This window comes from Lichenostomus cassidix, chromosome 3 (assembly GCF_008360975.1).
Source record: "Lichenostomus cassidix isolate B80296 chromosome 3, HeHo_3.0, whole genome shotgun sequence".
Classification (NCBI taxonomy): Eukaryota; Metazoa; Chordata; class Aves; order Passeriformes; family Meliphagidae; genus Lichenostomus; species Lichenostomus cassidix.
The window spans coordinates 41,680,542-41,695,902 of NC_139483.1; the positions used below are offsets into that span (position 1 = coordinate 41,680,542).

Below are 15,361 nucleotides of genomic sequence, written 5' to 3' on the forward strand. Positions count from 1 at the left end.
TTCAGGAATTTGCTCTGAGTTGCTCACTTACTACCACCATGAATAGCACAATCACTTGAAAGGAAACAGGCATTCATTATTCAAAGTGGGTTCTTAACTTGAATGAAAATTTAAAAATAATCTTTCCTTTCTGTTCATTTTTAAAAGATGCAATGAATGAAACTTCTATGGTTTATTTTTGTTGGTTGACCTTTGTTGTCACCAATGGTCAGGTGCTTCTGCTCTCATTACTGCAGCTGGAGTTCTGCTGTTGGGACTCTGGAGGTTTGACCTTGGCTGCACACCAGGTGCCCCCCAAGTCCCTCTATCACTCCACTTTCTCAGCTGGCCTGGGGAGAGAAAATAAGATGGAAAGCAATCCATAGGTTGAGATAAGGAGTTTACTAAACAAAAGGGAAAGCTTGCATGTATGCAAACAAAGGTTTTACCCTTTCCTTTCCATCATCAGGTGATGTCCAGACACTTCACAGGAAGCAGGGCTTCAGCCCATGTAGCGGTTGCTGTGGAAGACAAACACTGTGAATAATGAATGCCCCTGCTTCCTCCTCCTTTTGTTAGCTTTTGTATCAGCAGACATCGCAGACATCCTGTAGTATGGAATATCCCTTTGGTCAGTGTGAGTCAGGTGTCCTGGGTATGTCCCTTCCCAAGATTTTGCCTACCCCAAGCCGACTGCTGATGTGGGAGGCTGGAATGTTGGAGAGAGGGTGCTGATGCAGTGCCAGCACTGCTCAGCAGTGGCCAAAACACTGGTGTGTTATAGGCATCTTTCCAGCCAGCAATGCAAAGCACAGCACTGTGGGGGTGCTGTGGGGAAAGTTAACTCCATCTCAGCTAAACCCAATGAAGGACACATAAATGCTGTTATTTAACAGTGAGTTTAAGTGATGGGTGGCTTCCTTTTTGAGCTGTGGAGTCTGTCATACCTCAGGTACAGAGATCTTATGTCTGCTTTTAGTCATGTTCTGTTCTCCTTCTGTAAGGTGGAAAAGCAGCATGCAGATAGTAAGACATTTGGTATGGGTATAATTCCTATGCGCTTCTCCTAGGTTGTCATACAATTAAACAATAATCTAGGAAGTCATCTTGTTTAAACTTCTGCTCAAAGTGAGGCTACAGTTTCCAAGTGAGATCAGGTCGCTCAGGGCCCTGTCTCTCTGAGTTTTGTATATCTTCAAGGATGGAGTTTTTGCAGCCTTGCTAGGCATCCTGCCTTTCACCACCCTTGCTGTTAACTCTTTTTCCTTTGTTTCACCAGAATTTACATGGTTGCAACTTGCATTGCCTTATTCTAAATCAGTTCTTCTTGTGGAAAAAGTATTGTTTATTAGGTAACAGGTTTAAATACTTGATTGATGCTAGTTCTGAATATTAGTGTTGAATTCCAAGGTCTTGGCATAGTTAATCTGAAAGAGATTTTTCTGGAAATGTGCATTTTATTTTATGAAAAAATTGCAGAGGGGAAAAAATTTTCCAAATTTAGAGCTGTCTGTGTGAAAATAAAGCTATTACTTATGCACATATACTAGAGATCAGTGCTTATGTCGAAAGTTCAATATTGATGGGCAGTAAATTACAAGCTCCTGACTGTTGGGCTGCAAGAGACTCTGTATTTATTCTAACAGCATTATGGTTGTCAGTAAAGCACTGCTATAATGTGCTTTTGCATAATAATTTGTTGACTACATGAATTGCATTCAGCACTGCTGTAACACAGGCAGGTCTAGTGTGAAGCATCTCTGAAGACAATCTGTGCTGTAATGAATTGTATTTGGTGGCTTGCAGCTACTATAAAATAAAGATTATTCAATATATGGAAGCAAACTTCTGGGCACATGAGAGAACATATTAAACAAAGAATACTGGCCCAAGTAGAAGTGTGAAGGAGGAAGAGAGCAAGTCAACATTGACATGAACATTGTTACTAAGCTTATTTTTCATGTCAAGTGTTGCTATTTTTTCAGGCATGTTCATTGTTTTGTCTTGTTTATCTTTGCTATGTGGCGAACTGTTTAAGTATGAAAAGCCTTTGTCTATACCTATAGCATGCTTTGAGTTTGAAGAATTGAGAAATGTTAGGCTCATTACCCTGGGACCTTACTTGGGGGCTGTTGGAAGACATAGTTAAAATCTGCTGGCTAATGGGCAAAGAAATATGTTTTGACAGGGAATTTTCACTGAGGTTGAGACTGCAGAATGTGGTAGTTTTGCTCATCCAGACAGCCTTAATTGCTCTTGGTGAGCTAAAGGGTATAATCATTATAATAAAATGGGGAAATTGCAGGGCAAAAGCTCAGTTCATTTGTGTGGGGTTGCATGGAGATGTGCTTAAAAGGTGGGAGCAGCTGTTGTTGTGTGCACTGTGACACATGCTGGTGTTATAACTGAAGACAACACACTGAAATCAGAGGAAAATGGGTCTGGGTGTTTCAGCATGAAGTACTTTCTCCTGGAGATTGCAAAAGGTATCAAAATTGATAATTTTCTTATTTGTTACTGAAGAGGACACCATTTCAGAAATACATGTTTTTAACTAATGTACGTTGAAGTTTCTAATTATAAAATAAGACCATATCAATTATTTTACTGATTCACTTCAGTATCAGTTGTTTCCTTTATTTGTTTCTTTCCTTTTCACAATGAAGACTGGGGAAATCTGTTATACTTCAGTTCATATTTAGTTTCATTTAAAAGTTTCTTTGTTTTATCCATATCTGCAGATGCATGTGTCCTTACTGCATGTCATTCTTAAAAGATATTGCACAGTTCCATCTGGACTATTGTCTGGGCACTGATTGCTGGTTGAAAGAAATTCAATTAAATACCTTTCCACAATATTTGAATGTTCTACCTCTTCTTCCACCTTTCACGTGGAACAATTTTTAATTAGTAGGAGTTTGTTCTACAGTGGGTTTGTGAGATCATCCGAAGATAAGGAAATTCTCTGTTATGTGTATTAGTTATCAGAGGGTGGCCAGTGGTGCAAGGAACTGGACTTGAAGATTTATGCAGCCAGTTCACTCTGCTTTCATGATGCCTGGAGTTCATCTGAGAAAGATTAATTCAAAGTGAAATACAAATACTCAGGGGAGTGTAAACCTTGTTTGTTGGAATAAGTATTCAGCAACTTCAGCTGAGGGCAAAGCCTGATAAAGGCAAAAAAGATGGTTTTTTTAAGAGAACGTGCTTTATTTGAGAAAAGTTGGAAAAAAAGCTTCCACGTAGTTTCAAATACTAACTTAGGAAAGTTGGATTTAGAATGGGCTGTCATGTTTTGTCATTAGCAGAGACTGCTTTGTACACTTTTTGTTGTTCAAGGTATATGTCCATTTGGAATTTCTAGTCAAATTAAACGTTAGCAAGCTACATAAAATTACTAAGTCTGAAAGCAGCCCTGTTTATTGAAATCAGCCTTTCAGCAAAAATTTTGTCTTTAAAGTAGGAAACCAAATTGCAATCTATCCTTTCCAAAGAATATCTGTTGTTTGCTAGATAGCATGCAGGGTTTTTTTGACTATTCCTGTGACGATGCCTGTGTATCAAAAATACTCTTTGCAAACAGGAGAGTAGCTTAAATACAAAGAGCAGAGGGATGAAATGGCTTTATAGCATCAAAAAAATTCTACTGCAGTGCACAGGTTGCTAATGTTCCTGACTCTTTGCAGGGGACAGCAGAGAACTGCCAGGTGCTCTTGGCATCTTCCATTCTGGATTTGCTGCTTGAGTTGTTTGAATTTTATTTTTGGTCTTCACTTTTTCTTGATGTCACAATCTTTGTAGTGTTTAATTACAAGTAGAAAGTGATGTTGGTAGGTAAGAAGCAGAATAATCTGAACTATTTTGGTTTTTAAAGATATTCCTGGTATTTTTTCAGGAGAGACTGCTATGCTGTGTTATGAGTTGGTCTGTGAAGACCCTGGCCATTCAGTAAATGTCTATGCACATGGCATTATTATCTAATTTCTGGCCTCATTTGGTGCTAGGGAGGTTTTGGTGGTCCTGGGATTGGCGATACGTAAAGCCAATTTCAGCAAGTCAGAGTTGCTTTTACCTTCTCCTGAAATTTTATTTACTTCTGGGTCTTTTACTGGTGGGTGATTTTCCTGTGCTGCATCCTTAAGTCTCTGCCCTGGGAGGATGTCAGCAATCCCATGGTCCTCCCTTGGCAAAACAGCTTTCTGTCCTTCTGACCAGGTTTTCCTCCTCCTGCTATCAGCTGTTCCTAGCAGATAGCCCCTTGCCTTCCCAAGTGCTGTTATGTTTCAGTGATGGTGGTGTGAGAATCTGTGTTTGTGTGTACATTTGTCTAATCTCTGTAAGATTCTTGCTTCTGTGCTGTGTGAGAGGATAAAGCTTCTGGGTTCCTTCCTCTGTACTGTTCCTTGCTTTGTATGGCGAATTTTCTTTTTTTTTTTTTGCTTCTTAAAAAATACCTCTGTCTGTCACACCTATACCACATTTTCTGTCCGCGTGGTATTCCTATAAAATACCAACATTCCGGGGAAAGGATGATATTCAAAATTATGATGCACAGGTCACTCTGAGTATTCGCATTACTGCCTTGACTTCGGGCCCTTTCATGCTGCTCTGACTTTGGTGGTTTTTTTTTTTTTTAGTGCTTTACACAGAATTTTAAAACTGTTCTCTGTGGTAAGAAACGTGTCTTTGACTATACTACATGAGATGAACCAAGATATTATTTTAGGGTTCTTAAAATTCAGCTGATACCACTGCTGCTATTATAGCTAGGTATCATGAAATTGGTATGATGCCCATTTTTTAGAAATTGTAGTTCTTTTATTTAATGATCATTGATCCATTTTATCCTGTGCACTACAGATTCCCAAAACCTGCAGCAGTGGGCATGCAGCTGAGGAGCAGAACCACAGAGGATGTTCCCTGGCACATTTGAAGGACTCTGCCCTGGAAAGAGCCCTCAGGGGCACTGTCATCACCGCCAGCTTCCGCTGCCACAAGGGGCTTTTGAAGGGAAATTCCCCATTTCTTATCAAATGTTATAATCCAGTTTGAGCCTCAATAATAGGTTTGTCTCATTTTCAGCTAGTCCTACACCTGGGTTTTTGTTTTGATGAGGCCATCATCTCATCTTTCTCGAAGTAGTTGGCTACAGTCGTTTGTGAGAGGCTAAGACAAGTCATAGGTGAAGGAAGAGATCTGCTTCATCTTTTGTGAGCTGACTGATTAGGAGGCTCTTCTTTCTTTTAGACAGATGGGTGTTTTCCTCTCCATTTTGGTTAATTTCATTCCTTTGTTCTCTGCCTAGGATTGAAGGGTAGACTTAATGGGCAAGTGGCTTTGTTTCCTTTCTTTTCACTTGTGGCAGCAATTCGAGGAGTAACGACATATTGAAAGCTTGGCATGCTATACAATGTCTGTGCTTTGGCACATGGAGTGAAATTGCTTCCTGTGAAGGTGCAAACGTGGCTCAGAAGTTCATAATGACTCTGATCCCACTGGAGGTGGGGTGGGGACCCCTGTTGGAGGGAGGAAAAAGGGCTTCTGCAAAGCCTGCTCCCACACCATAGGCACTGGCTTCCTTGGGAAGAACAGGTTGGGGTTAAAAACACAGCAGGGAGAGGAAAGAGCCAGTCTTCCAACTTGGAGGACAGAGCCATTGCTGGCAACCTGAAGTATTTAGAGGCAGATTTCTTTCCTTCCAAACAGTGCTATGGAAGGAAAACGTCACAGCAGAAAGATGAGCAACACTTGCTTGAGTACCCACGTACATGGTGTAATGAGGAATCTAGTTGTCCCTGCTGAGCATCTGGTTCCCCCTGCTTGCTTGAACAGCATCCAGTGGGATGTAGCAGCCTATAAAGCCCAGGCCACATATGTGCTGATTCCTCTGGGTATGTGCACAATGAGATTTACTTCTCTTTAGGGATAAATGACCAGCTGTCTCAATCAATGTGTGATACTGAATTTGTTTGTATATAATGAAGAGAAACAGCTAGCAACAATATCCAGGGACAGACCCTTTCAGTCAGTGAAGTAAAATGGATGTTATTCTTAGAAGAATAATTGCAGCTGCTGTGGGCAAGCTCTAGTTTTTGTGCACTCCAGACAGATGTAGCAGAAGAATGGGGATCTATTGATACGTCAGAAAATCTGGGGAAAGTATTAGTTAGGATGTGATGAGCTGCTCCTGCAGATAGCTGTTTGATTGTCCCTTTGTTCTCAGTCTACTGCTCCTGTTCCCGATAGCAGCTGAAGCAACAACTGCTTCAACTGCCATGCAGCATCAGCTGTCAGAAGAGTGGTGCGAAACCCAGCACCATATGAATGCTTTGGTTTGTTGAAACAGCCTGATGGCTTTGCTGTCTGAATGGTGATTTATAGGACCGGATTTCTCAATACATGGCAATGAAAATTGAGCTTGTTGTGATGATTAAAGGTGCTAGCAGCATCTTCAGGTGTCTGTGAACTGATTGTTTCTGTTGGAGTGATTTTATGTAAAAACCCCAAAACCATACTGAGATTCTGCCTCCATCCTTGAATTGCTGGAATTAAGAAAACAATTTCTTGATCATTATTTTAAAAAATTGTGGAGTGCCATCCAATGCCCTGATTTTTCTTTGAGTTTCCTAATTGGTGCTAGTGTCTGGCAGCACTGCAGCACGTAAGAGTTTTCTGTTTAGAGTTTTTGTATATGTAAGAGCTGGGCAGGATGATGAGTTTTTATAGTACACTTCATATAGGTATAACTCTTTGAGAGTTGACAAAGACAAGTGCAGTCACCCAGCAACCCATAAGTCAGTGGGAAAACTTATTGGTAAGCTGGGGTTATACAAACATTGGGAAAGTGCATTTCCAGTTCTGACTCTTGATAAATTCTGAGTGGGGAAGCACAAGTGTTGAAGCAATTCTTGATGTATAGCAACAGTGAAGAAATACTGCTCTGCAAATGATAGCTTGAAGAAGAGCAAATTGCTGGAGCAAAACCAGCTCTCAAGATTGCTCAGAGGTAGGTGCATAATTTTGGGTTCTCATTCATATTCCTTGGAGAACATTGTAGATTGAAATGTGCATAAGGTGCAATGTTCCTGTACCTTAAAGTATGTCTCTTGATAGTTGTTGTCTCAGATCAGATTAATTTTTGAGGCTGGAAGTTTTCCAAGGTGAGACTTTGCATTTTACTTCTAATTCAGGTGACTAGTCCTTGCAGCTGCCAGAAATTTCATTTTCATTATGAGTTAAACACAACTCTTCTCTCCTTCTATTTTGTGTCAAAGTCCTTCCCTCAAGAGCACTGTCAGGTTTAGATAGAGAAATTGGATTTTCACCACATCAGTTCAGCCAAAATTCTGTGTTTTTTATAATTTTTTAACTAGCTTTCTCATCATACAGAAGTTGTCTGTGGGCTGCATTATCCAACAAAAAATTAGAGTTTATTTGGAAAACCCTGACTTAGGTTTTAGGGTGATTTTACTTCCCTTTATAAAGATATGCTGCTGTGAAAATACCATTGTTTGAAGTCCCATGGATAATTACACAAAGAAGAAAAGGAACTTTTGTGCTTCACTGAAATACTGCTTTCTTGGTGTGGTGATACTCAGATGTGTAGTCCAGGCAGGCTTATGAAAGGATCACAAAGAATGAAAATCTTGTTATCCCATATCTTTCTTGATTAGATGGAATCAAACTTCGTGGTAGAGAGTTGCAAAAGAAAACAAGTGCTGGTTTGTTTTAGTGCACTTAATGCATTCTAGCTCTGAATGTCCTTAATTGAGCAGAAATGTAGGACCAGTCCCATCCTGTAAGTCTTGTTCTGGTAAAAATCTGTACATGGTATCTGTAAATAATAATCTGTTGATTTTCCTTGAGGAAACTTTGGTAACAGGTATGCTTTCTCACTGTTTTTTTTTTTTTCCCTTTAGTCCTAGTTGAACATGCCTACCTTATAGATGCCTCTTGTTAAATATAGTTTTGTTCAAAGCTTTTTTTTTTTCTGATTGGTTTTCAAAATTTTCTGAGATATACCTATTGGGGGAACTATAAAAATATGAGGAAGTTATTGATTGTTTGATTTGATTTTTATATTGTGGATTTCTTCCCTGAAGGCACAGTTAAGTCCATACACCAAAGATTTTTGGTGGATTTTTGCCTTGATGTAGACTGTAGCAGTCATTTACACCAAAGGTTCCCCAAGTAGCATTTTTCTGATTTCTTTTGCAAGGAGCTGGACAAAAGCTTTTCTTGAAGGTCAGCGTCTGTTTGTTGTTAAAAGCAAGATTACAAGTGTAGGGCTTGTTTTATATATCTTCGTCTTCTAAGACAGTATAGCTTCTTCTGACTTCAGAATCGGAGAAGGAATCATGTTAGAAGACATAAAGTTGTAAAATCTTTGCTCTCCTCAGGCTGTGATCATGAGAATGGGGTTATCCTTTGCAGGCAGTCTCATTACTCTGGGCCAAATTCAAACTGTAAACTGTTTAAATTTGCTGATTTTATCTAGGAGGGAATACATATGAATTGAGGGTTCAGCCCATCATGCTTTCTGCATACAATCTAAGCGTGGGCTTCTAGGCTGTTGTTCTTGAATTAGAAATTCAAATGTGGGTAATTTTAAATTGTTCTGACTTGTGCTTAGTTTTAAAGAAATTAAATTGCTTTTTGCTTTGTATTGTGGTGTGGAGATAGGAAGTGAAATGACAATATCTATAATAATTTTTTAGGTGACAGTAATGTAAAGGAGAATATTTGCTGTTGAAAGACTTTTTACTTGTCTTTCAGTGTCTTCAGGCAGGGATCAGAGATGGCAGCTTAGTTTCTCTACAAAAATAATAAATTTTAGTACAGGGTTTGCTTTATACTGGTTCCATACATGTGGCATATTCTGTTGTGCAGATACAGAAACTGAATTCTGACTACACTTTTTGTTGCTGTATATATATATATTATTATTAAAACAGGAACTGCTTCTGTTTAAGCAGTGTTTATATTTATGTATCTTGAATGTGGAGAGCAGCAGGAATTGCCTTTTGCCCACTTGCATTCTTTGAATTTTTTCTTAGGAAGCAAAACATAAATACATAATAGCGTGGTATGCAAAGGGAAGTATAGTAGCATAGTGGAAGGAAAGACATTCAGAAACATGCCTTCCTTTGGTAGAAAGCCATTCTTCCCAGTATTGTGCTGGTTAGCCTTCCTTTGAACAAAGCCACTTCCACAGAATCTGTAATTCCTGCATGCGAATCATAACTTCTCAGAAGATTCTTTAAAAGACATTTTAAACATTGTTATATCATGACACTTAATGTCCTGATATTGTTATGCACTTAATGTCCCCGCAGTCATGTGGGAAGCCTGTGATAGAGGGAGGGGCGTGTGAACCAGACTGCTAGATTCCTAGTCTTCCTTCTGTCCCCTGTTGTACTAAAATGTCTTCCTTTATTTTACCTGCACATCATTCCCAATTATGAACATCATCATCTCAGCAGTCCAACTACGTTATTACAATTAAATATACTTAGTAGCTGTTCCTTAATATCAGTAAAATGAGATACTTAAAGGTTACTGTCTGAAGTGTTTGGATCTTTAAATTTTCCCATAGTCTCTTGTTACGTGCCAGGTTAGCCTCAGTTTCTGAACATGCAGTGTTCCCACATCCTCCTGCAACTCTTCAGCCAAAGTCCATGTTTTGCCAGAGTATTGCTTCATGTGTCATCCATAAATTACATCATTCCTCAGCTACTGCTTTCCTGTTCTAGTCTAGCATGTATACAGTGATACTTTGGGACATAGCATGTGTACATTTCTTCTTTCCTCATGGTGGATCCCAATGCCTGCAAGTCCATGGCATGTCATTTCAATGAAAGGCCTGTGTGGTCTTCCGCATGAATGAAGATATTATATATGATATATAGATTGCTGTGGGTTCTGCAAGTGTTAAAAATCTTTATTTTCCTTCATATTTAGTCAGTTAAATTTGTGTTAATTGAATTCCTGTCTTGCTCTAGTGCTTTGATTAGCTGGGTCAAGAACTTTGCTTTCTCTGTGATGAAGTTAGGTGATATTGAATTTGAGAAGTAAGTTCTAAATGGTCCTTTATAATAGGTTGCTAAGACTGTGAAGACAAGCTGTCAAATTCTTGATTAGCTGTTCTGTCAGAGAAGAATAGCAACGAGTCAAAACTATGGATGCCTTCCCAGGCAAAAATTTAGTGTTATTCCAAGAAGCTCTTTCTAAAGCCATTTACCCTTGTAGTAATACCTAAAGCAGCTTTTAAGCAGACAGAATACCCCTCTTAAAATGAAATATGATGCTCCAGGGTGGTTGTAAAAGAAAATACTGTTTCTGGTTCAAGTCACATGTAACAGATCATGGCTGTTAAAGCTCTTTGTCGGTAGAATGAATCAGTATTGACTGCCTGGTTACTCTTGTGGGTCATTACCTTGTCAGTTAATTGGAAAGCTTGTGAGTGGCTTCTCTGTGACAGTGTTTCGTGGTAGAAGAAAACAACCTGGGAATAAATGTAGTTAAAAACAGCTTGTAGTTGGTAACTATGGCTGGTTCGTACATGGTTTTGATTCCTGTGTGTGCATTGTGTGATGGGTAATCTCTGCAAAGGGGTAAGAGATTCCTATGGTATCACTCTGAAGGCTAACAAGGATTGAAACAGAATGCTGCTGTGAAATTCATACCATAAATAATACAAATACACTTGTAAGAGTCTGTGTGAATGCTGTAGCTGTAACAAAAGGATCTTAGAATTGAGTCTGTGGTTAATGCAGCTATCGCTAGCTTGGGTCAAATTATTTGCTTACTAATGATATCCTTTATTGATATAGGTCAGATTAATATAAAATTCCATTAAAACTACAGTTCTGCAAAATTCTCTTAAAACTGTAGTTCTGCTGTCATTGAAATGGCAGCATTTGATTCCTTATTTATTTTTCAGTGACTTGATAGAGGCTCATAAAAAAGAAATCTGGGTGTAAAGAGAGTGTTTTTTCCCACTCAGCACCTGGTCCTCAAAGTCTGCATGGGCTTGTGGATCCTTGTTAGCAATGCAGATTTGACAACTGGGTCCTAGTTTGCAGTGCTTTTTTGGGTGCATTGTTTCAAAAGAAATTAAAAATTGATCTCTCTTCCTGTAAGCTGTGTGAGTTCTGCAGAGCAGTGAAATGTATGAACCTGGGGGGGACTTTCTGTGAGGAAAGTAAACAGATAAGAGGAAGAGCATATGGAAGATATTTGTGAGATAGAATTGCCGTCTATATACTGTTGTTCTTCTGGCTATAACTGCACTTTACATTTTATTATGGCCTGTGTCTTCAGAGTTGAATTTTATAAGGCAGTTTCATCACAATTGAGTCAGTCACCCATTGTTCATTCAATTACACACTGCAGCCTTGCTGCTGCCCCTTGACATCTGTACAAAAAGCCCAGCTTTTTTTTACATAACCTGACCAGCTCAGATACCAATTGTGGGAGATGCTGAAAGTCACTGGGAGCTCCAAAGCATAAGAAAAGAAGTGGCTAAATAGTTCATTCCCTCTGGCATGCCCAGAGGCAATCAGGGAGCTGATAATGGCATCATTACACATGCAATACTTTGTGTTGTGCACATATATTGCTGTAGAAAAGGGAGAAGTGTGAGACTGCTGTGTGGGAAATGTCATTAAACACTTTTACATAGGTAGGCAGCTGCATTTCTGTTTGTTGCATTGCACAGGTGCTGGGGTGGTAATGAGGTGACCGGCCTTGCTGAGCTGTGGATAGGAAAGGTGTGTGCTCCATGAGGCAGGGTATTAGGGGTAGCAGTGCAAATAGATGCCTCATTAATGTGATTAAATGATATGCTGAATTCTGCCTCTGAGGCTATTTCACTCCCATGTGCAGTGTGGCAAGATGTTCCAGCCAGCCTTTCTGTAGGTGATCAGTAACTGAGTGCAAGTCCAACTTCTCGTGCTTTGGGATTCAGGCATATGAAAATGCTGACTCCTGAAATAGGGCTCAGTAAGTGCTGTGCCTAGAAAATAAGGGCAGGTTCTCAAAGGAAAACTGAAATGCATAGAAAAGAGAAATGCATAGACAGCAGGAGCTGCGTGCATGTCAAAACAGATACTCAGTTGTAGTGTGTTTTCTGAATAACAGTGCCTTGTATTTCCTCCACCTGTAAAATGAATACAATGCTGCCTTATCATGCAAGAGTATCACTGAAATAAATCCAGCGATGTCTCTGATATGTTTGGATATTTCAGTGCTGAATGTCAGAGAAAAGCTCAGAAATAAATTAATAGTTCTTGTTTGGGGAAAATAGTAACGGTAGGTCGTGAAAGAAGTACAGTTTTTATTACACAGGCATGAGTAAAAATTGAGATGCTGCTAATGGGGAGTGCTGAGTGTCATGTACACAGAGCTGAGGTGTTTGACAGAAAAGAAAATAGTGTGTGAGAAAGTAATTGAACACTGTATAAAAAGTGAACACCTCCTAAATTGGAGAGAGTGGAGTATTAAAGTTGCAAAAAAATCTCTCTCCTAATTCCTGATGTTTGATTTGACTTGGGTTTTTGAACTTCATGTTAAAAATGTAAATGGTGAATTTATTTACAAGAACCAGAGGCACAGGTTTACTTTAGATTTAGTAATATAAAAGTAGGAAACCTCCTTATTTATAATATGTGGAAGAAAACTCTGAATTTGTTAATGTAAACATGTGCCCACTGTTCAATCAATTTGGTATAAATATTTGGTAGCTCTTTATGGATCTAAAGAAGCAATACTGGTATTTCTCATAAAATTACTGTGATAACAAGTGACCACAGTTGAACTTTTTCTGGCAGAGTTGAAAACTGGATTGTAAGAAGATAGTAAACTGCCAATTATTTGTGTCAGAAATGCCTTTGTGTTAGGGGCTTGGATGATAGTCTAGCAAAGCACCAGTCCTGGACATTGCTGGGAACTTCTAAGACATTATGATTATACAAATAATCATAATTGTGTTTCAAACGGTAAGTAAAATCCATATAGTCATTAATAAAGAACTGTAAAGGTGCTGTTGGTTAGTCACTAGCAAGCCTGAAACTGGGAGTAGCTTTTGTCTGGATATTGGCTCTGTTGGTTTGTATGAGTCATCTTCACACTTTTTCTCTATGAAAATGTGTGCTTTGTAGCAGACTGTGTTGAGCAGAGATTAACTTTATTTCATTTAATTCCTTCTAGCCTTCAGGAAAAGGAACAATTGTTCAGCATGTCCATTAAAGAAACCACTGCCAAAGTAAGTGCATGTTTTCAGTTCTTCAGAATATTTACAGAAGCAGATCATAGTTTGCACCTTAATAAATTGTCTCTGTTTTAGGAAGTTGGTTTTGTAGTGCTCCTTCTAAATAAGATTTTGCACATGACTGTTTTTAAGCATGTGCTGAAAAGCCCTCCTCAACTTTTTATTTGGCCACAGAGATTATAATATGTCAGGAAGCAGTTGAAGTAAGCTCTTCCTTCTCAGCTTTTTTACTGGTGATCAGTCCTCTTGCTCAGTTCTCTATTTAGGAACAGACTCCTTAGCTTCATGAAATCATGGCCATAGCTGGATGTTTTCACTCTTAATACAAAGTCTCTTACTGTTCTGCCTAATTGGTTTTGTTGGTGTGAAGGGAAGAGCATAAATGAAGTACCTCTTTTCCCTGCCATTTCACTAATAATCTAGCTAGCAATCTCATTTTCATGTCCCTTTAAAAATACAAGGAAAGGTGATATAGCACATTTTGCATAATTTTTGTTTCTAACCAGAAATGTTAATATTTTTCCTTTAATTTTGTTATTTCTCATGGGCTCCTTTCAAGAAGTAGAACACTAAAGTTTTATTTCAGAATGGCCCAGTTGTTCCATGAATGCTCTGGAAAAATAAAAGAACCATTTGCTCTAGCTAATTGACATAGATCTATATGAAACAGGGAGTGAAAAATATTTCTGGGTTTTGATTAATAATGAATTTATACTCTGAAATAAACTTATTTTTCATGTTCTTTCTCTAATAACGCTCACCTAAATCAGGAAAAAACTTTAGCCTTTATAATCTGTTCTTCCTAATCATCTTGACCAACAGTTTTTGCATGCACGGTTAAAAAGATAATTTGAAGACTGCATCCCAATACCACTCCTTCCTTCTCTTCCACTTTTTGACCTTATCTTCTCTTTGCTTATGCCCACATCTTTGTAAAAATAGAGTATTAAAATGCTTTCCCATCTAATTTTTTAATGACTATGAATAGAGTATCAAGGAAATTATTGTAACCAACCTATAGTTCATCTACTGAAATGAACAAGTTGTTCAGTAGCTCAAAGTCACGTTTTGTTTCAAGCTATTTGCAAGCTGAAACATAAGGTATGGAATTTGCCTTCTCCCCAGAAAATGTGCCTCATGAGGTTTTATTTTATCACCATAGTATCTATATTTCCAAATACATTTACTTTATCACCATAGTATCTATCTTTTTCAATAACAGCTGAAACCTTGAATAACAGTAGAGAAGCCTGTGAGGTAGAATTTCACAGCTTGCTTTTTTTCTTTAAATTTTCAATAGAATAAAATATTATTTTAATTTCATTCCATTCCTGTGTGATGTCTTTTATGTGTTATGGAAGATAAATAGAAAGCATGTAATGAGACTGCTCCAAGTAATTTACTATTTAGTTTATTCAGATCATCCTATTATTTTCATCTCAAAATAAATAGAGCTGGTCTTTTAAACCCTTTTATTATATGGGGAAAACATTCCTTTGTCAAAGGTCTTTCCTTTCCCCTGTTCCACTGGCATTTTTATGGCCTTTTCTGCCTCATCTCTCTTGTTTACAGCTGTGGCTGCAAAAGCTAACTTTTGCCTGCTAATGAAGGGAGCACTGTCCCTTATTCACCACCTTCCTTCTGAAATTAATATCTGCTTTCACTAATGGAAGATTGTGCTGTGTGGGAGACCAGGTAGACTGTTCCTTCCTTTAGGCAGTGATAGCAGAATTGCTTCATCTTTTCCAAGGTGTTGTTGTAAAGAAATATGAAGGTTACTTATAACTTGTATATCTTCTCTTGAGATGATTGGAGAGAGAGTCAATTCCAGTGCTTTGGTTGCTGTCCTTGTCCCTGTTTTTGATGCTTTAGATTGACATCATATGCTACAAAGATGGAAGAGGATGACAGTGGGCAAATTTGCTTTTGATATTTTGCTGCTCTTTCATCTTGATCCAGCATATCTTTGCTAACCAGCTTCCTTCTGGTTTCAGATAGACTGCTTTTTTAGAGTAATGTTTGCATCTGAATGCAGATTTGTAAGGTATTTTCCTAAACAAGAGCCTTAAAAAAAAAAAAAAAGTCTGCTTTAAAAAAACCTCAGAAACCACT

The 15,361-nt window shown here is 38.4% G+C and overlaps 1 protein-coding gene across 5 annotated transcripts in view; it reads left to right on the forward strand.

Moving 5' to 3' along the window:
* Positions 1 to 15,361, forward strand: part of DISC1 (DISC1 scaffold protein) — a 188,545-nt gene that overhangs the window by 64,771 nt on the left and 108,413 nt on the right. For all 5 annotated transcript variants that reach the window (XR_014850833.1, XM_085055473.1, XM_085055476.1 and 2 more), the window contains one exon: positions 13,189 to 13,243. Coding sequence is in view for 4 of the 5 variants with exons in the window: in XM_085055473.1 (XP_084911599.1) it covers positions 13,189 to 13,243 (55 nt within the window). In the remaining variant the exon portion in view is untranslated. The remainder of the gene's footprint in view (positions 1 to 13,188; positions 13,244 to 15,361) is intronic.